Source organism: Mustela nivalis, assembly GCF_964662115.1.
Source record: "Mustela nivalis genome assembly, chromosome: 10".
Taxonomy (NCBI): Eukaryota; Metazoa; Chordata; class Mammalia; order Carnivora; family Mustelidae; genus Mustela; species Mustela nivalis.
In genome coordinates this window covers 5,312,055-5,334,498 of record NC_139029.1, presented here as the reverse complement: position 1 = coordinate 5,334,498, position 22,444 = coordinate 5,312,055, and the positions used below count along the sequence as shown (strand labels likewise).

General features: G+C 40.4%; 1 protein-coding gene across 9 annotated transcripts in view; it reads left to right on the top strand.

The window, feature by feature from the left end:
* RERE (arginine-glutamic acid dipeptide repeats) overlaps window positions 1-22,444 on the top strand; it is a 417,613-nt gene that overhangs the window by 272,080 nt on the left and 123,089 nt on the right. For 2 of the 9 annotated variants that reach the window (XM_082685298.1, XM_082685306.1), the window contains exon 1: window positions 12,152-12,437. The exons of the other annotated variants lie outside the window; for them this stretch is intronic. In XM_082685298.1, the coding sequence (XP_082541424.1) occupies window positions 12,412-12,437 (26 nt within the window). In that variant the 5' untranslated portion in view covers window positions 12,152-12,411. Of the gene's footprint in view, window positions 1-12,151; window positions 12,438-22,444 lie in introns of those variants that run through there. 9 annotated transcript variants of the gene reach the window in all.

The following is a 22,444-nucleotide window of genomic DNA, read 5'->3' as shown; positions in this document are numbered from 1 at the left end:
ACTTAACTGTGTAAATAAAGACTCGCACAGGTTCTGGTCTCATTTTTCAGTGGTTGTTGCTGCCAGTCATTCAGAGGGATTCTTCCCATCAGTTATGTTTTAAGTGTGGCTTAGGTGTGCAGCAGCAGCTTATCTGTCTCTCATCTGAAAACACAACACCACGACATGCCCATGGCAGGACGTTTCTAGATTCTGCCTCCTCGGTCACTCTCTTACTGCTTTGACTCCCGGTAGCCACGTGTACATTTCTGTGCTTGTGTTCGTCCTCCTTGTCCAGCTTGTGCTTTGATATGTTGCGGGGTTTTGAGGAGTGTTGGATGAGTTGAAATGAAGAAAGACTTGAATGTCTGCTGATAAGTAAAGCTTGTGGTGGTCTCACACTTCTCACAAAGTGAGTGTAAAGATTTGCCCCTGCTCACCGGTTCTGCCCCAGATAGCACTGTGTAACTCCGGAGTTCCCACAGCTGCTCAGGTTGTCACCAGAGCATATGTAGTTTACAGGAGTGTAGAGACATTCTGCTTTCCCCACCTGGCATGCACACAGCGTACCTCTCAGGATGCTTGGGCCTCATACCCTTGCACAGTTTACCTCTGTTTGTGTCTTTGTTTCAAGTCTGTAGGGATGGGGTTGTGTGAAAAGCTGCTTCTGGTGTGTTTCTGCCCCTCTGGAGAGAGCGGCGCTGGCATGTGATGGTGGCCGTGTGGTTGCTCTGTGCTCTTAGTGCCCCGAGTCATTTGGAGAGGAAATGTCAAACTGTTCTATGTCTGTGAGACAGAGCATATACGGCTGTGACCCCTGCAAGTGACAGAATGGTGGCTTTGATGATCATTCCCCTCCCTGAAAGTAACTCAGAATTGTAGTCCAAGTGAGCAGGTGAAACTACAGCGTGAGATGGGATTGTTTCTTTCTTGTAGCGTGTTTTCTGATAGTAGTTCAGAGCTGATTTATGGGGTTTTCCATACTTTATTAATCATATTCACCTGCACTGAAAGTTTGGGATGGGTTTTCACATTTTTTCATACTTTTTTTTTTTTTAAGCTGCAGTGTTTGGCTACTTTAAAATTGTTCCCCTAATCTGATTATTATGTTTCTGAATGTTTCATCTGATCAGAGACCTGACCTTTCCAGATTTCTTGTTTTCGATGGGATTACTTTATTGAGCATGTGTATGATGGGAGGAAACAGACTTTTCTGTATTCTTTGGTACTGTACCTTTAAAGTTCAGGGAGGATGGTTTACTTGGTAATTTACATGGAATTTTTATTACTCTGAAATTCTATATTTAATTCTGAAATCTGAAAGCTCTGAAAAATCAAAAAATTTTTTATGCTAGGTTTGGTGCTGAAGCTCATTGGATGGTCATACTTGACCCAAACTGAGATGAGGTTATTTATATTCTTTATGAGTTGCGTGAGTTTGCACAGTTTTTACTGCAAAAGCACCAGTGTGATAGAGTTGGGGATGTCATTGCTCAGACACTTCTGAGGTGTCACATAGTATATGGTATATGGCTGTAGTACCTTTCTAGATCAAAACATTCTGAATTCTAAAAATCTTCTGACCCTTAGGATCTTTGATAAGGGATGGTGATACTGTATTCTTGTTAGCCGTGATATTTAAGGAACAAAACTTGAGTAGAAAATTTGGTGAGTAAAATGAAACATAGGGACATGGCTACTTTCATCTGCTTACTGTCCTTACTTGCTTTTTTATTTACCCAGTATCTTACTGCCATTTAATCTGACTTCTTTATCTTTCTGTTAAGACTCATTCTCCTCTTGGACCCAGGCAGCCTGGATTCTGATTCTGGGCTGTCACTTCATCGTTGTGTCCAGGGCTAAGGCTGCTACTTCCCAGACTCTGTTTCTACTCCAGTAAAGTGGGGGTGGCACAAGCTACCCTGTAGGTTACTTGTAACTGTCAGATTTTTTCCCTTTTGCTTCTTGAGAATTGCAAAAAAATTTAAAAATTTGGTTGAAAAATATCAAAGTTTTTTTTTTTTTTAACCCCATAAAATGTTATGTCTAAAAGCAAAACATAAAGTACTTCCCAAGATGTCTTGATTCTTCTAATCAAGTAGATCATTAACCATCTGGTTGAGTTTGCTGACATATGGAAGTCTGAGCACTGGAGATTTTTGACTCTGCTTTGAATATTGATTATAAAACTCTTTTTGAAAATAATACACTTGTTAAAAATGAAAGATAAATTTCTTGCTGCTAAAGAAACGGACATAACAATTATAGTGAATATGTAAGTGGTATTAATGTGAAACAATACATTTCTATGGTCAGAATATTTCAGTTACAAATTTGAGAGAACCAAAATGGAAAAAATTTTTTAAAAAGATTTTATTTATTTGAGAGAGAGAACGCAGAAGCAGGGAGAGCAGCAGGGGGAGAGGGAGAGGCAGGCTCTCTCAGTGCGGGGCTCCATCCCAGGGCCCGGGGATCATGACCAGAGCTGAAGGGAGAAGATTAACTGACTGAGCCACCCAGGCGCCCTGAAAAAGATTTTTTTTTTAATTGAGAAAGAGATCTGAGGTTTTTATAGTAAATGAACCTGCCTCCCTATACAGCATGTGGGCCTCATTGAATTTTTGGATGTCGTTTTCCCATCTTCCTTCCTGTCCCCTCACCGCGGCAGCTTCAGCCTATTGGCCAGTACCAGTATACTTTCTGGCCCTTTCTGGGCTTCTGTTTCATACCTTTGAAAAGTTCTAAACATCTTGCCTCAGGCCAACGAGTTAGGAGGGGAAGGAATGGAAGGGAGTAATGGTGGAGTCTCAGGAGGAATGAAGGATTTTGTAGTGGCTGTGAAAGAAGATGCCTTTACCTTTACATTGTGAAACACAGATTTTCCCAGGAGCCAGTCCATTTGTTTCCCTTTGCCAGATCAAGAGTTCTTTAAGTCACTGAAGTGCATGTTGGGATAGTGAAGAGAACATATAAAATGCAGCATTTTATATGTTTATAAGCCGACTGCCTTATAAAAGTGTTGTTGATCTCTTCACAGACTTGCTCTGTAGCATGAAACATCTGATTGTATTTCTTGTTTTTGCTTCATGAAAATGAGTTTTCTCTTGCTAGTCAGATGGAAAATAATTTTTGTTGAGAGCTCAGATCTCATCCAGGAGAGAATGTCAGTAATCAGTCCCCTGTGCCTTCTCCGCTTTTCTTCTTCTGAGGAGTTTTTGTTTTTATTTATTTTAAAGATGTTATTTATTTATTTGACACACAGAGAGAAAGTGAGAGAAGGAACACAAGCAGGGGGAGTGGGAGAGGAAGAAGCAGGGTTCCCGTTGAGCAGAGAGCCTGATGCAGGCTCAATCCCAGGACCTTGGGATCATGACCTGAGCCAAAGGCAGACGCTTAACAACTAACTGAGCCACCCAGGCATCCCTTTCTGAGGAGTTTTTAGAGCAGTATTGAAGCTTAAGGATTATTGCCATTATATTTAGCAGCAGTCATAAACCAAGACACTTGCAAGGACTTAAAAGTAATCTCTCCCCAATTGACAGTGACCATAATGTTACTAATAATAGTTATGGTTAGTGAGGCCTCCTATGCCCAGCACTACTCTGAGTGCTACTTGTGCAGTTAATTGATTTCACTTGGGTTTGAAGCAGCCTCAGGCTTACAGAAGGCTTGCAGGCGTAGTAGAAGACCTTTTCTACCTGAACCATTTCAAAGTAGCTGTCACCGGGAGGCTGCACCACTCTCATCCTTGGGGTTCCTTGTGAGCAGGGGCATTTTCTTCCACAACCTCGAGGCAGTCCTCTGGCTCGAGAGATTCACATTCAGATGTTGCCATGGCATTGCAGACCTCACTCAAGATTTTAGCAGTTTTCCTGATAAAGACTTCTATAGTAAAAGGAGCCGGTTTGAAGGATTCAATTGTCTTAACAGCTGTTCAGTCAGTCTGGAAGAGTTGCTCAGTCTTTCTTTCACTTCATGACCTTGGTACTTTTGAAGATTATAGGATATTTTGTAGACTATCTCTCAGTTTACATTTATGATGTTTCCTCATTAGATTTAGATCATGTATCCTGTATCCTTGACAGGGATAGCGCAGAAGTCATGTCTTCTTTTTTTCTGCATCCTATCATAATTTGTCTCATGTTGGTAATGTTTACTTTAATCAGTTGAATAAGGTGCTCTTTGCCAGACTGTGCAATTACAGAATTTCTCTTTCTCCTTTTTTTTTTTTTTTAAAGATTTTATTTATTTATTTGACAGAGATCACAAGTAGTCAGAGAGGCAGGCAGAGAGTGAGAGGGAAGCAGGCTCCCTGCTGAGCAGAGAGCCTGATGTGGGGCTTGATCCCAGGCCCCTGAGATCATGACCTGGGCCGAAGGCAGAGGCTTTAACCCACTGACCCACCCAGGTGCCTCTCTTTTTCCTTTTCTAATTAATGACCATTTTGTGGAAGGTTGCTTTGAGACTGTGTGGGTAGATAGCCTCTTCCCATGGAAACTTTATTTATTTATTTACACTAGGTGGATTAATGGCTTCCTATTTTATTCAGTTGTTTATATAATCTCTTACTATTATTACTCGTTTTTAGGTCAAAATTGTCCTAGATTTTGGAGAATGATACTTGGGTGTGGTCATTACTTTGTATCACTGCTCTCAGGGCTCTGAGTAAACAGCTAGGTTGCCTCCAGTCGGGGGAGAGGGAGAGAATGCAAACTTTCACATCTGAATTTCTGTATCAGTGTGTGTCCATGCATTCATACCCAATTCTTCACATCTAATCCAATACCAAAGGATTCCTGCTGTTTTTTTCCTTATTTATAATTCTCATTTTTAAGAGTGAGAAACCTTATTTCATAATCCTTAATATTTTTACTTCAGTTTCCTATCACTGACTTTGCTCTCTCCCCCACATGGATAGGTTTTGGTATCTTGAACTGTATTTTTAGTAGATTTAGCTTCTGGTATTTTTTAAAGCATGACCTCAAAGAATCGAATTTGTAACATCTTCTTTTTAGGACCCAGGGGACAACAACTACTGCCCTACCCAGGGCACAGTAAATGCTTATTCTGTGCTTTATTCTTCAGTTCCCATAAAAGCTCAGTGAGGTTGGCATTACCTTTATTTTACAAATGAGAAAATTGGCAGTATATTAAAGAATTGCCTAAGGCATATAGTTACTAAACTGGAAACCCCAAGCCTATTTGACTCAAAGCCTGTGCTCTGAACATTGATGATTTTATCATAGATTGACTCGTATACAACCTCAGTTTCTTCTGGCTGTGCTGGAAAATAACTTGAAGCATTCTAATAAAGAAAAATGCATGCTCACTAGAGAATAACTTGACAAATACAAAAGTTAAAGAAGCAGGCTGAAATGAAAATAATTGTATAATCCATGTTTGTGTTTTCCCCCTTTGGTTTACATCTACATGCATGTGTGTATGGGTGTATGTGTATGTGTTAAGATCATGATTAAAATATTGTTTACATATAATGTACATATAATTATGCATTCTTTTATTCATTTTCTTTTATTATGAACATAGTACCATGTCATTAAACATTTTACACAAACATTTATGATGAACACTTTATCTACGATGATATGGATGTCTAATAATTATCTCTTCCCATCTTGTTGAACATTTATGGTTTTCTAGTATTCAGTTATTCTAAATAATATTGTGACCGTCTTTTTTCAACATAAATCTTTATACTTCAGTAACAATCTAGATCTCCTTTATTTCAGTTAATTTGGATTCCAGACATTTCAAAATCTCTTTCTGGTCAGTAAAGTTGTCTTTTCCATTCATCATAGCTCATGGTGTTTGTGTAGCGGTTGAGGACAAGAAGCTGGAGCTGGGTATAAAAATTTTTTGGTCGCTTTTCCTCTGCCATCACATTTGAACTCTCACAAGGTTTATGTCAGATGGCAAATGTTGGAAACGGTTGAGAGTGCATGTGTATTTGGAAATGCAGCCCTACTGAGGATATAAGAACTTTTTTTTTTTTTAAGTATAAGAACTTTAATCAGATAGGACAAAAAAATCAGATTTGATAATTTCAAAAATGCTTTGCCAGTAAACATCTACCAATGTTGAATAAAATATAACAGAACTTCTAAATGCAGAGCTGATCTTGTAGGAATTAAAAGAAACTGTCAAGTAAAGCATTAAGCTGATCGTTCACCAGCCCATGATAAGAGGAGATTGGGATAGTTAGTGTCTCCTTAACCAGAGGGTCTTGCCTTTAACACCCACTAGGTATAGGAGATGGGGTCTTGATCTCAGGGGGTTAAGAAATTGGAACTGAGAGCCCTCTATCAAGTTAGAGCCATCGAAGTTCTGGTCTTGAGTGAAAGGGTCAGCTAGATGATATGTCCAGAATTAGAGGAAAATGATAGCAAAACCTATTTGGGGCTGGTACTCTAAAATAGGAAAGAAAAAGAGGGAGGAATAGAGGGAGAATTTCCCTTATAATTAATAACTTTGGGCTTTGCCCCGCATGACAGTTGGGACATGAATTTGCATTCTTGAAAAATAGAGAACTCTAGAGTGAGAAGACAACATAAAAATTGGTCTTGGGTCATTGAGCTTCCAAGAAGCCTACTCTCATTCAAGAACTTGTAGAATACCTGCAGATATTATATCTTTGAATGCCAAATGCATTGTTAAAAATCACAAAATATTGGAAGAAACCATGTGCCATCAACCTGAGTTGATGTACACCTGAGAACTTCAGTGCTAGAACTATCAGAGACAGTATAACAGACTGAAACAAAATAGGACCTTTATTTCCCTCTCAAACTCTGAGAAGAAGCAATCCTGGGTGTGTGTGGGGCTCCCCAACCACCAGGGACCTATCCTTAACTTTAATTTTTACCTTGTACTCAAGGTGTCAGGGGAATGGTAGCTGTGACACCCAAATTTCACGCTGGTAGAAGGAGGAAGTAGGTTAAAAAAAAAAAAAGCATGCCTTCTTCCTTTAAAGGCATTTTGATAATTTGTACAAGACATTTCCTTTTCTTCTCATTAGACAAAAAATTAAAATTTTTTTTTACCTTTATAGGTAAATTCTACCAGTATTCGAGGGAACAGAGAGAGATGGTGTAGGTTCTCTGAGTAATTTTATGAAGCTAGTTAAACTTTTATACCAAAACCAGATTAAAAAGTAAAATTTATAGGTCAGTTTTACTTAGGAACATGCATGTAAGATGTTTAAATAAAATAATAGAAAATGGAATCTGGTAAAGCATGAAAAATCTACTTACCCAAATTGGGTTTATAGAACACTTCCCAAATTGGGTTTATAGCTATTAATATAGCTTACCACTTTAAATGATGAAGAAGAACTATATACACATCTTGATGTTGAGAAAACAGTTGTTGAATGTCAACAGCTAGTCCATGTTGGGGGCAGGAACTCTTACAAAGTAACTGTAGAATGAAACTGCGCTCTTGTGACTGAATAAACAGAAATCTACAATAAGCACTCTACTTAAAGGCAGAGTGTTGGAAGTATGCCTCTAATTTCAGAAAAAAATTGGAATTCCATGTCCATTAAGACATGAAAATGTATGAGTATTGGGGATGAAGAAGTGAACCTCTAATAATATGGTATAATAGCTTTTGCCATAGGGACTCTGAGAAAGCGTGTGAACAGATAGTTAGAACTGATAAGATAAACCAGCATGTTTGTTGGAAATCGGAGCCGTCTGTATAACACTCTGCTCCATGTTCACAACATGAGGGACAGCTAGAAAATAAAATGAAAACATGCTGTTTCTAAATGCTTCCCTTCTCTTTTTTTTTTTTTTTAAGAGATTTTATTTATTTGACAGACAGAGATCACAAGTAGGCAGAGAGGCAGGCAGAGAGAGAGGAGGAAGCAAGCTCCCTGCCGAGCAGAAAGCCTGATGCAGGGCTCGATCCCAGGACCCCGCGATCACGAAGGCAGAGGCCTTAACCCACTGAGCCACCCAGGTGCCCCAACTTCCCTTCTCTTGATGTGAAGTTAGTACTAATTAAAAGTCAAATAGAATTTTTTTTCCTCCAACAAGTGTTTTTCTCTAGAGTTGCTTGAAGGTTAACTTTTTGTTGCTGCTTTTGCTTTATAGTATGTTGCTAATAAATTAAACATTTTAAATATTTTTCTATTTCTAGTAAGAAAAAACTCTTTGAAATAAAACCTGGAAAACTTGGTTTCCTAGGTTTTCTTTTATTTGTTGAGAAACAAAAAAATAAAAAATAAAAAATTTGGAAAGAACCCATTAATATAGTATTTTCATTTTACCCTCTAAGCTCCCCTTTAATCTATTAAAAAATGTTAATCCTTCAACTGTTGTCTGCTAAAGGATGAATCAGAGGAGAGAGGGAGGTCTAAGATCAGAAGACAATGTAGGAGTACTTGGGATCACAGAATGTTAGGGAAGACCTAGCATTAGAGGCCACAGAAGGAAGCACATGGGCAGCCTCTGTGCAAGTTGTGTGTGCCTCTCCCTGCAGGCAGCCCGCTGGCAGGGAAGTGTGGCAGGAATGAGGTCTAGGTGGAGAGTCAACCGCAGTAAGTAGACATCTATGGTCAGGACAACTGTGAAGAAATCAAAGCCCAGGTCTCAGGGGCTTGGAAGTGCTGAGTAGAGTCACAGGGTTGTCTTCAGTGTAAGATAGGACTTGCTCAATGGAAACAGAGCCCATTTTTAGAACTGGAATTTATGTTAAAATGGCCCACTGGCTTACTTAATTACCAAATCACTAGGTTTCAGGGTGCCTCGATTTTCTCTGAGGAGAGCTGACCTCAGAGTCAGAGGTTGGATTGAACTCAGTTGGGTGTTAAGTGATTCAGTTTGGGGGTTAACAGCACTGCGGAAGCAGATAGCCTGGCAGGTCACTTGTTGCCAGTCACGTGTCCAGTCTTCAGACTCCGTGAGGACTGATGATTGAAGGCTAACTAGTACAAGTAGGTGTCGTGTGTGTGTGTGTGTGTGTGTGTGTGTGTGTGCGCGTGTGTGTGTGTGTATCATTTTAAGTATTTTATGTATATAACTCAAGAGTTATGATGCCACTACGTGTAACTCCTATATGTATCTTTCACCCAGTTTACCAGTTGTTAACACTTTGTAATATTTGCTTGAATAGTTTATCTTACTGATTTTATTTTGTAAGTTATATATCTTTTTAAATGTATTACAGATTTGCCTTATTATTTCTGTTTTTGCTGAATTATTCTCTGTATTAACCCTCTTTGCTTCATTGTTCTGTTCTCCTTCCCTGAACTGTTTAGGAATGAGGTGCAGCGTCAAGCTTCTTTCTCCCTAAGTATTTCAGTGTGTCTTTCTCAAGAACAAGGACATTCTCTTACATAATCATGATGTGGCTAGCAAAATCAGGAAAGGTGAAATTGATAAAATACCGTTTCTTCTAATATAGTCCATATTTATATTTTGCTAGTTTTTCTAATATTGACCTTCAGGGTGATTTCTCCCCCTGATCATGATTGGCATTTAGTTGTTTGATCTCTTTAATATACCTTACTTCTCTTTGTTTTCACAACATGTCTCTTAGCTTTTTTTTCTTTTGTCATGGTATTAACATTTTTGAAGAGTTAGAAGTCAGTTTTGTTGAATATCCTTCAGTTCGGGTTTATTTGATGTTTCCTCATTGTTAGATTTAGGTTTTGTAAGTTCTGCCAGGGAATGACTATCTTAAGTGCCATTCTCAGTGTATCAGATTTTTTTTTTTTTTTTTTGAGGTACAAAAGAAGAGATTTAGATAGTTCCAGTAAAGATGATTTTGATACTGTCCTTGCCCCCAAAGAGCTTATCATCTTTTCAAGAGAGGTGAGGCACCCCAGGAAAAGCTGACATGAGTTAGGGGGCAGCAAGAGGAGAATGAAGTTCTCTGAGGTTTCCCAGCTGTTCCCAGTAGGAAGGTCTCTCCAGAGAGTTTCTGGCTGGGCTTCTGGGTAAGTGGGTGAATTCTGCACGTGCACGAGAAGAGAACTGCATGGTGAGGTGAGCCCTGGAGTGTGCCACCACTGAGCAACAGGGCGGGGGGTTCTGTCCAGGTGGCCTGCCGAGGCATCTATGAGGTCAGGCAGCTATGAGTGTCAGGAAAGACAACCAAGAGGGTGTTGAAAGAGGCTGCAGCCACCACAGGACCCAGTGTTTGGAGAAAAGGTTGTAGGGTTTTGGTAGCTTGCCCGTAGTGTCACTCAGGGTATTTGTTGAGGTCAAAATTATAGTTTACACTTCTTGAATTGCTTTTTATGCTATATTTCATGGAACAACTCTTGTGGTTTTTCAGAATAATGATGAATTTATTCAATTATTGTTTTATGTTTATTTCTCCAACAGAGCATTTTCTATGTGATTTGGTAGTTTTGAGAAATGCACTTTTGAAGGAAATACTTTGTATTTGTGCTGTTTGGCTTCTAGGCAATTCAGTCGCTTCTGTTTCAGAGAGTCTTTTTCTTCGGACTGTTCTTGGTCTCACGCGTCTGCGGACATGTTATTTGTGCTAATAAGGAAAGTGGTCTTCCAAGCTGTGGATCCTTGCTTCAGGGGCTGGGTCGAAAGCAAAACTTCTTCAAGTGTATTTGACATTTCTTGTATTGTATAAATGACATTTTCAGTATAATGAGAGTTTTTTAGTCATAGTCTCGGAATTTAGTTTATTTGATAGCAAAAACAGGAGTACTAAAGAAATGGAATGCATCCTATATTTATTTTAGGGATCTTAAGGACACAGAGCACTCTCTTAAGCAGGTTTTTAAGTTCTTCACACTCTGTTATATTTGTGGGAAACACACTTAGCACTGCTCTTTCCTACTCTGTCTTGTCCTTTATACGTTTTTGGGAGTTTCATGGTCTAATTTTCCTTTTTTAATTGTAACTAAATAATCATACGTAGAATCATCTCTTAGTTTGCAAATGGAAATCTATGCTTGCGTACACATCCCAAACTAGGCTATCTTACATGGCTGACAGCCCACTTTGCCTTTTTGTTGGAGGTGGAGGTCGTGGGAAGAGGCATAAAGTGTGTTTCTAAAGATTTTAACAGAAAATGTCTTGGCCAGTGCTGTGGACAATATGAATACTTCACAGCACTCAGTATGACTGGCATGGCGTGGCCTTGCTGATGTGGCTTTAGAAGTATTTTCTGACTAAATTTCAAATGAATTTAGCTTCTTGGTCAGTGCTGTAAAGAATTGCCTTGGGGCACCTGGGTGGCTCAGTCGGTTAAGCTTCTGCCTTTGGCTCAGGTCATGATCCCAGGGTCCTGGGATGGAGCCCTTGGTCCGGCTCCCTGCCCAGCGGGGGAGCCTGCTTCTCCCTCTCCCTCTGCTGCTTCCCTTGCTTGTGCACTTACTGTCTCTCTCTCTCTCTTTGTGTTAAATTAATAAATAAAATCTTTTAAAAAAATAAAGGAATTGCCTATAACTTTGAGTCATGAGATCTCAGATGAGATTTTTAGATGCACGAGTGTTTGTGGCATGGTGTTCTTTGAACTCTTGATTTGAACTTTCCTGCCCTTGTTAGTATTAGAAGTACATTTTTCAAGCTAGACATGCCTGAATGGATTAGTATTTCTTTGAGAAATGTTTTTATTTATTAGGCAATTTTGGAGCTTCTTATTTAAGAGAGATTAAGCTCTTTGCATAGAATAAAGTGTTCTTTAGATACTCTGCTTTCTATACTGTCTACACTGCATTTGGAGCTGTGACAATACTCAGAACTCCACAGCTTTGCCAGAATTGTTTGTGTGGCCTTTTCCCAAATGTTTACAGAGTTTTCAAAACGAAATTTGTGGGGTTGTTCCCCTTAAGTAGCTACTGCTGTGTTTGTAAATGTGCTGTCGTTTCTGTTCATTCATTCTGTGTATGGTCATTCATATCTGTATCTTTTGATTTTATTCCTTCTTAAAGATCTTGCTATATAAAATCACAATTAACCCCCTCCCCCGCCCCCAAAAGACAAAAGCAAAACTTGCTGTTGTCTTGTCAGAGCAGGGCTGTTCTCTGAAGCCTCTCAACGGATGGTTTGGCTTTCTGAGTTCCCGGGTGTTGGCTGTCTCGGATCCCCTTTCTAAGGCCCCACTTCCCTGCACACTAGCTTGGTATGCAGGGAGAAGCTGCAGAGTCTGTTGGCTGGGCTTTATTTACGGAAACAGCAGGGTTGAGATTGATTGCGTTGAGAGACAGTGTATGGATGAGGGAGGGTCACAGCACATGCTCAGTCCTGTCAGTGTGGGGGGAAGTTTCTGCGTTCTGCGTGAAGGCTTAGGTCATAGCACAAGCTCAGTGCAAGCTCTATGAGGTCTCTCAGACTGCATGTGCCTCCATTTTGAGTTGTTAGAGTAGAAAAGGGCAGAGTTTTACCAGTAAGTAGAGGTTCAGGGCTACAGCTAGACTCACCAGAGCCTCTGTTAGTCATGGATGAGCCACTCAGCCCCTGCAGGTAGGCTATCTTCCTCTGGCCTCACCGGAACAGTGATGGTTTTTGCTGCTCTTTCTCACTTCTGAAGATGTTTATGAATCATTTCATCATTCATAGTGCATGTTCCTACGAGCCTTTAATTCAGCCCTGGCTGGCCATGTAGGTGGTGTTGGGAAGCGTGAAGTCAGCTAAGAATGGGTCTGCCCAGAGATGCTTTAAGCAAACGGAGACGTTTTGGATCCCAGCTGTCCCTTTCGCTTCCCCTTTCCCTTCGCCTTTCCTCTCCGGGTATAGCTTTAGCCCGAGTCCTGCATGGGTGCCTGGTGCTGAGCTTGTTTGCCTTCAGGCACCTGCACAACAAACGTGCCGGCTGCTCCGTTGCCGTGTGGCTGGCAGGGAATGCCTGGGCCCCAGAGCAGCTCTGTTTGGATGTTTTAGGAAGGGTGGTAGGTGGGCAGCTATTGGTTGCTTTGAAGGTGGGTGGAACTTGTTTTGATTGAGAGCCTGTTTGCCAGAGCAAATTATGTTTCTTGTGATCTGTTTCTGAAGTCTGAAGATGAACTAGAGATTATGACATAAACAGGAGGAAGTAGTTGTGGACCCTGGTCGCAGCATTATCACCTTTAAAAAAATTTTTTTTAAGAGAAGTAAAAGGTTATGTCACATCAATTTCTGTTGTTTCAGAAGGAAACAATCCATTTTCAGAGTTTATGGGAAATGACAATTAAGAAAAGAATTGTATGCAGTGACATCTGTGATAGAAGTTAAGGTTTCAGGTATTTTATTTATTTTGTTTGTTTTAGCAGAAGATGGCATTTGTGGTGTATATGTATTTTGTTGTGTGACTTACACATTCTGTAGGAGAGGAGTAAAAAGAGGAGTTGATGCTAGAGAAGGTAGAAGCACTGAGCGGGCCAGGCCAGAAGCACTGAGCGGGCCCACTGCTTGATGGGCCCGGCACTAGCCTTTTCCTTGTCGGGGAGTCATACTTTTTGTGTGTCCTGTTTGAAGCCAGGCCTCAAACAGATGCTCTTACTATGGTTAATGTAGGGAGCCAGGCATAATGCTGAGGGTTAGGACGAGTTCAGTTCTTACTCAAGTATATGCTAGGTGAGGTTGGTGAATCGTCTTAGTTGTTACTCTCTGTTTTCTCTCCCCTTTTTTCTTCTGATGAAAGTTGGAAAAAATTTTGAAGTGACAGTTAAGTCTTATGTATTTGTGAGGTTGGAAGTGGAGGCATGTGATACGGAAGAAAGTGCAGCTGATAAGTGCTCACGGGATAGTGAGGAAATGGATGGGACATCAGTGCTACGGGGAGAGACTCTGAGTATAAGCCCTTCGTTGTTTGATGTGAATGTGGAACTTGTCTTTATCACTCCGTTTTGATCGAAAACTCTTCCTTTCTGCGAATACTCTTCCTTTCTGCTATTTTCAGTCTAAAATTATCGTTTCTGCAGACAAGAGGATCTGGGCCCCGAGGTGGCACTTAACACTCCAGAGTTGTTTCAGAAAATCCTCATTTGAGTCAGGACAGTACTTGTCAAGAAAACAGTTGTGGACTGCCTTTCTTTTGTAGGGCCTTCACTTCTTCAACTTTTTTTATATTTACCAAACAAAGTGGACTAGGAAGCTCTGGGCAGTTTCCTCCCGCTGGTCCGGCTGGCTGGCATGACCCAATACGGATGCGCACTTGTGAGCTCGTATGCGGTCACCTGTTTCGGTGGTGAGGACTTGAAGTGACCACTGCTGGCTGTGTAGAGTCAGATCCTGTGTTTCAGATCCTTACTTCAGGTGAAGTAAGTCTCAAGAGCTGTTCCCCTGTGTAGTGTGCATTTGTTCTGTATTTCCCGGTCTTGGGAAAATATTTTTGGAATGTTACTTGTTGACCAGCTATCTCGTGTTCAGGGGCTCCTGTGCTTGTCTGGTGGTGGTGGAGGTAAGGGACAGCACTGGGAGGTTATTCTCTTGGCTGGGGAAGTTGTCCAGGGTCTTCACAGCTTGGACATTGGAAAGATGCTTATTAGTTTCATTTTGTCTTATCACTCCCTTCCTGTTGTACCTCAGAGTATCAGGAAATGTTGGTGAATACGGACAGCCTATGTTTTCAGAAGAACATAGAAGTGAAAGTTCACTAGTCATATAAATAGTATCCTTTAGTAGCTTTCCTTCTCATTATATTAGAATCTTGAATGAGAATCCAAGAGGTGAGGCTTAGATTTAAAGGGTTCCTCCTACGTAAAACATAAATTTTTTAGAGCCTGTGAATCTGCTAATAACATAACTCCATTTTTGGATCACTTCCTAGGTTCTGGTCTGGTGCGTTTGATTGGAAGACTCTGGTATACCTAAGACCTAATGTTCACCATGTCTGTGATTCTCCAAGTTGTTCATTGTTTCTGAGCCTTTCTCCTTCTGAATTTGTTTTTCATTTTCCACTTTACTTTTTGGTCATTACTAAACTGAGCTTTCTGTCTTTTTTTTTTTTTTTTAAGATTTTATTTATTTACTTGACAGAGATCATAAGTAGGCAGAGAGGCAGGCAGAGAAAGAGGAAGCTGGCTCCCCTTTGAGCAGAGAGCCCAGTCCGGGACTTGATCCCAGGACCCTGAGAGCATGAACTGAGCCAAAGGCAGAGGCTTAACCCACTGAGCCACCCAGGCGCCCTTAAACTGAGCTATCTTACCACCAGAGAAACATTTATTCTAAAGCCATTAGGAAAAAAATTTCTCCAGAATGAGAGAGAAAATAGAAAATACAGACTGAAGGGAAATGTGAAATAATGAAATTCATGAATTTGTATGCAATTCATGAGTCCCCTCCCAAACTCATGATGATCTGTATTGAGCAGCTTGTGATGGGGGAGGGTAGGGGTTCCTGAACATACTTAAAGCAGTTCTGAAAGAAAATTATTCTATTCTCATGTTGTGTATTTTTGATACTTTGGTTCTAAGCTACAACAGCTCATTTTCATTCAGTTGAGACAAATAGACATTATTTCTATCAAAGTTCTTTGAATTATACATTTATTTGTGACTATTTGTCTTCTGGGCTGTGGGCTACATCTGTGCTTATAGCCTTAGTTTGTTTTAGAGTGCCTGCCAATGGGCCTTTGGCATAAATATGTTGAATAAATGAGTGGCATTTATTGTAGGAGAAAAGACTAGATTTAGAGTTAGATGGTTTGGTTCAAATGCCACCTAAATAGTGACATTGGGTGAGTTTCTTCACTCCTCTGAATTTTCATTTTCTCATGGACTATATCTCCAATAAAATAAATATATTTTCTCACAGTTATAAAGATGGGGTGAAAACAGTATAAACTATTTGGCACTTAATTACTCAGTGTATTATTGTTACTAATTTAAAGGCCAAGTCTACAATCTCATGTAGGTACGGTTATCTAAACAACATCTATAGTTTTTGGTGAGTCAACATAAGACAGCGTCAAGAGTTGTGTTGGAAATTATGGTAATTAAATTAGTGACCAGTTTGTTTAACCACCATTTATTGATCTTCTTTCTTCTCTTGTCCTTTGGGTATTTTATATTTTTCTTTATATTTCCTGAAAAAAAAATTTTAAAGAGGCTTTACTTACATGTCAAGTAAAATGTTCAGTGTGTGCAGCATTAAACGTCCTTCTTTTCTTACTTCCCTGATGGTGTGTGTGTGTGTGTGTGTGTGTGTATGTTTCTGCGTTCTTCCTCCCTGCCCTCACCTCTTCCTTCTCCTCCTCCCATTCTCACACCGCCACCGTGAAGAGGCAGGAGGCGATGGTCATGATTTTCATAGTATTTCCCAGAGACTTCCCACTGGGAACAAAGAGACATTCACACATGCATTGAAGACATACTTGGAGTCCAATGTCCCTCTTTGTCTGGGGATGTTACATTTTTGGTTTTATAAAATTTGATTTTGGTGTGTAGAAAGCCAGCAATATTTTTGTTCAGATTGGCTTAATCTTCAAATATTGCTACACTATAAATTATTTCAACCACAGTAGGATTAAAATAATAAGTCTGTTTTCTAAATCTTTATGTATGTACAGCTTTGTGTTGGGCTGTGATTACTGCTTTGAAATGAGATTCTTTCTCATATGTTGGTTTGGTTTTTGTTTTGTTTTGTTTATTACCATTTTTCCCCCCGATGTCACATACGTTATATAGAGGCATATTGACTGCATCTTATTATCAGCATGAAATCTCCTCTTTTTCCTCAGCCAATGCCTAAATCCTTAGTTCTGGACTCTGACTTCTATTTCGGCGGTACTCTGTGGAAGGAGAGCTACGTCTGTGGCCTGGACTCCTCCATAATTAACTCACCCTTTGAAAGAGCACCTTTATCTTCTCAGGCCTTGGTTCCTTCTCTTAAGCTCCAAGATGAGATCACATGGCCTCTAAGGAACTTTCCATCAGGGAAAATGTAGAATATCATGATTCAGGATTTTGAAGAGTTTCTGTCTTGACCTTTGCATTTGTGTATGAACTTGAAACATTAACTCTTTCAACTGTTGATGGGTTTCTCTGTTTCTCTCTCTCTTCTGATAAATCAGTATTCATTCAGAATATCCTTTCTGCTGGGCAGGAGGGTTAGCCTTCTATCACAGGTGGCTTGATTTAATTTTGTACCAAAGTGCTTAGTTGCTACCTATGGCTAAACAACAGATGAATTGAAATATTGGAGTCATTTATTCATTTAGAATATATTTAGTGAGTGCCAGTGGGCCCTCGGATATAATGCAGAGGTAAAAACAGACTTGGTCCCTTACTTGCATGGTACTTTCAGTTTAAGGTCAGAACACTGGAGGAAATAATTACACAAAATAAATATAAAATCTTGCCAAATAAATAAAAAATCACGCCTGTGGTAAGGGTTGAGAAGAGGTAGATGGTGCTTTGGGAATTCCTGGTAGAGGAATTAGCTTGTGTTGTCGGTTGCCAGTACTTAAAGCTAATAATAGCAGGGGCTACTGTGCAGCAGGCTGGTGCCGCTTCTCCCTATAGGTCATCTTTTATTTTTATAACAACTCTGCTAACCAGTCATCATGAGTGTCATCTCCTAGATGAGACATTGAATTGTGTCCTCAAGATCACATGTAAACTAATAAAACTTTGTTACTGAGATTTTAATCCAGGCTCATGGGATTCTGAAGTCTATGCTCTTCGCTTGTGCTTAAGCATCTGCTGTGGTGTGTGTCACATCTCCTCCCTCCCAGGAGCGGGCTGCTGCAGTCTTGGGACGTCCGCTAGGGTCCTCTGTGCATAGGGTACACAATATAATAGGGTGTACAAAGCACAGTGATTTTAATCTGGTTTAAGGAATGGTTTCCTCTTAAAACAAATGGGAATATATTGTCAACAGAATACAAAGTTTACATGGGTTTTAAGATACTGTGTCAGACTTCAAAGACAGTTCAGGCTTCTTAAAGACTGCTTTGGGGTGGGGCTCCTCGGTGGCTCAGTTGGTTGAGTGTCCGACCCTTGATTTCAACTCAGGTCATGATCTCAGGCTTGTGCCAGTAAGCTCTGCATCAGTCTGCTGATTCTCATTCTCTCCCCCTCTCCGCCGGCCCCCACGTGCACTCTCTGTCTCTAAAATAAATAAGTATATGTTAAAAAAAATTTTTTTTAAGAGGGGGTGCCTGTGTGGCTCAGTCTTTTTAAGTGTCTGCCTTCAGGTCAGGTCATGATCCTAGAGTCTGGGGATCCAGTCCCACATCTTGAGCTCCCTGGTCAGCGGGAAGCCTACTTCTCCCTATCCCACTTCCCGTGCTTCTCTTCACTCTCTTGCTGTGTCTCCCTCTGTCAAATAAACAAAATCTTAAAAAAATTTTAAAGACAAGACTGCTTTGGAAATGTGCGTTCATGCTGGAGAAATCTGAGAAACCCAGGATGCTATTCTAGATTTCCTTCTTATCATTCTTGTTTTCACTCCTGCCCACAACCCTGCTTTAAAAAGAGTGATTCCCGTGGTGCCTTAATGGCCCAGTCGGTTAAGCATCTGCCTTTGGCTCAGGTCATGATACTGATCAGGCTCCCTGCTCAGAGGGGAGGCTACTTTCTCCCTCTGCCCCTCACCTCATGCTTTCACTTTCTCTCTTGTTCTCTCTCAAATAAATAAAATCTTTTTTTTTTTTTTTAAGTGATTCTGATAAATTGCCTTTCAGTTTTCATAAAATTTGTTTTGTTTCATTTTGGACCCATAGTTCATTTCTGTGATCACTGTCTGAATGAGCTAGTGAGTAGTAGAATTTCTAGAGTCTTCTTTGTATTGATTTCATGTCAATCTTCCTGCTCAACTGAACAGCTTATGGAAAAGGACCCTGAGCCGGTGATCTGAAGGAAGGTGAAGGAAGATTGCACAGTGATTTCACTCATGCATGACACCAGCCCCAAAGAAGGGGTCCAACTGGAGAGTTACGCAGTTCAAGCCTTTTGGGAACGGGCTGTAGGCCACGCTGCTGTGATATTCTGGGCTTGGATTGAGGACCAGGTCTGAGTTGAGGGTGGGAACCCATGCCAGCTCCCTGTGACAGGCCTCTGTTCCACCAGCTCATGTCTTCTCCCTGGGATCCTGTGCTCTTGTCCTTCTTCCTCCCCTGTAGACCCAGGTCCTTGATGTAAGCAGCTACCGCACTCTTGTAGAGCTATTTGCTTGTCTTGAGTGAATGTTCCTTCACAGACACTTGCCTTTCCCAGCCTGCATCTGGCTAGCCGGCTCTCTCATCTCCTTTGCGTGGATGCTTCTCCCTTTTTGATATTCAGTTACAGGCTTCCTGCCCCTTTCTGTCCATTCCCTGTTTACTTCTTAGACTAAAATGTTTCCATGGTAACAGGTTACTTTTCAAAGGGAACATCTTGTCATTTTATTTAATCCACTGCAGCTGAAGAGGACTGAAATATTAAGTTGTAGTTGCCATGGATACTGCTTTGTTACATGGATTTCTTTTGTATCAGATTTCATATACAATGAATTTCTTTCTTTCTTTCTTTCTTTTTCTTCCTTTCTTTCTTCTTTCTTTCAGTGCTCAAGGAATAAACATAATGATTTGCCATTATTGTTGTAATTTGGTTTTGGGGACTGTATTTTCATAGTCCAAAGCGAAGATTTGTCGAATAATGGGGACTGAACCTCAGCTGTTTTGAAAAACATATATTATTTGCATTAAGCTCACAGAGACATTCATCCTTGCTGGTGAGGATGGTGTCAATTTTTTTTTTTTTTAAAGTATGATTTACAGGGATGTCTCAAAAAGGATGACTTCAAGCCAGAATCCTTAGTAAATACAGGGAAAAAAGAATTTATGTGACTTGACTTAGTTCCTTGAACATCTTTTCTCCTTAACTGTGGCGCTCTTTCTTCTGTTACTTGTTCAGCTGTCTACAGTACATCTTAGGGGAATCTTAGGGCCATTTAATTAGCTTTCCTCATATCTAGCTTTCTTCTCTCCAGTCTGCCTGTAATACATCACTCAGCCAATGAACTTTTTTGGCCTTTTAAAAACTTAATTTTTTAGATTCGTAGGCAGTCAGAAGTTACTACACACCGCTCTTATATACGCTTTGCTCACTTTCCCCATTTGTGTGTGACTCTAGTGTAACATCAGAACCTGGATATGACATTAGTAAAATGTGTGTGTGTGTGTGTGTGTGGTCAGTCAGTGTAGCTTTATGTGACCACTGCCATTGTCATATCTGTTCCGTTACCATACAGACCTCTTGCTCCCTCACCTTCCTACCCATCCCCCATTTCTAACACCTGGCAACTACTAATCTGTTCTCTGTTTCTATAATTTTGTTATTTTGACCATGTTATATAAATTGACCCTTAACTTTGATAGGCTTTCTCACTAAAAATTTTTTTTAGAGAGGGGGAGAGAATATGCACTTGTGAGGTTGGGGGCATGGAGGTCAGAGGGAGAAGGAGAGAGAATCTTGAGCAGGCTCCAGGCTCCACACTCAGCACAGAGCCCAATTTGGGGATTAATGTCACTACCCTGAGATCATGACCTGAGCTGAAATCAAGAGTCAGATGCTTAACTGACTGAGCCACCCGGGTGCCCCTATAGGTTTTCACTTTTAAGCTGATTTTCAAACTAAAACTCTTTTTGATAATTCTTTGATGCTTGAAATGTTCAGTGAGGAGTCTGCCTGAGACTCTCTCCATCTCCCTCTGCCCCTCCACCTACTTGCACTGTCTCTCTCTCTCTCTCAAATAAATGAATAAAATCTTATCTTAAAAAAAATAAAATAACTTATTGCAACAGATTGGATGTTGAAGCACATATGAGAATCTGGTTGTCTTCTATTAAGTCCTATATTGTATTTGCAAAAATGTAAAACATTACCTCTGTTTTCATTGAATTTTTTTTTCTGGTTTAAATAGATGTTTTCCTTTATCTTTTCAAGATATTTATTTATTTATCTATCTATCTATCTATCTATTTATTTATTTATTTATTTGACAGAGGGGGAGAGATTACCAGTAGGCAGAGCAGCAGGTAGAGAGTGTGGCGGGGGGGGGAGGGGAGAAGCAGGCTCCCCACAGAGCAGAGAGCCTGATGCTGGGCTCGATCCCAGGACCCCAAGATCACGACCTGGGCCGAAGGCAGAGGCTTAATGCACTGAGCCACCCAGGCATCTCTCAGTACAATTATTTTTCAAAAAAATAAGTTATACATGTTAATATGTAATAGGCTTATTGCTATTTAAAAACAATTTGGGGGGGGATTTCTCAAAAATCTAACTTCCTTAGAATGCTCAGTAATTTAAAGACCATAAAGAATTTCTGAGACCAAAGTTTGGGAACTGTTATGTTAAGTAAAAGGAAATATGTACTAGTCAGCATATGATTTTATTAAGAGTGTTTTCCACAGGCTGTTGATACTGCATTTAAATAGTAATTCCTGGTGATTTTTGTCAGGTTTTACAATTGGTAATCTAGAAGTATTCATGCTACTAAGGAACTTTACATTTGTCCTGAATGTGTAAAGGCAGGTAGTGTATTAGATTCTGGGGGACACACAAGATGGGTATCATTTCTTGTGCTTTAGAAGTCTACAGTCCCATGGTGGGTAGTGAGGTAGGAAATGTCCGAATGAGTCATAGCAGAGTATCATCCTCTGATAGGGCGCTTTGGACCACAAGAGGAGCATGCAAGAAGAAGGGGGCAGTGAGGCAGCAGGGGAGGAACATGGTTTTTTTGCTTTGTTTTGTTTTTAAAGATTTGATGTATTTATTTGACAGAGAGAGAGAGAGAGACAGCAAGAGAGGGAACATGAGCAGAGAGGCAGTGGGAGAGGGAGAAGCAGGCTTTCCGCCTAGCAGGGAGCCGGATACGGGGCTTGAACCCAGGACCCTGGGTCCATGACCTGAGCTGAAGGCAGATACTTAACAACTGAGCCACCCAGGCACCCTAAGGAACATGTAGTTTAATGTGGAGTTTGGCTGCTGTCAGAAGAGGGAGGGGGATGGGGATTGTTCAGTAGATTGCAGATGTGGCTGGATACTGGCTATTTCCCACAAAGCTTACTTCTTGTCTGCTGTCTTTACTTCACATGCTGACAGTTTTTCTCTCAGATACATCCAGTTCTCTCTAAAGGGGCGTGTTGCTATCTGCCTCCTTTTATCTTGGACCTAAAACACGTTTAGGTTTATTCTATATTCCATTTATTCTATATTCAGGAGTTCCTGGAAATGGTAGGCCAGTGCCATTGTCTGCTTACCTTGGATCCTAATCTTCAAAAATAATTTTGTTGGGGCACATGGGTGGCTCAGTGGATTAAGCCGTTGCCTTCAGCTCAGGTCATGATCTCAATATCCTGGGAGCGAGCCCCGCATCGGGCTCTCTGCTCAGCAGGGAGCCTGCTTCCCTCTCTCTCTCTGCCTGCCTCTCTGGCTACTTGTGATCTCTCTCGCTGTCAAATAAAATAAATAAAATATTTAAAAAAAATAATTTTGATGTATTTCTTGCTATAAGAAAACTTGATATTTAAAATTGCATATGGTTAAGAAATAATTTTGTTACAAAAA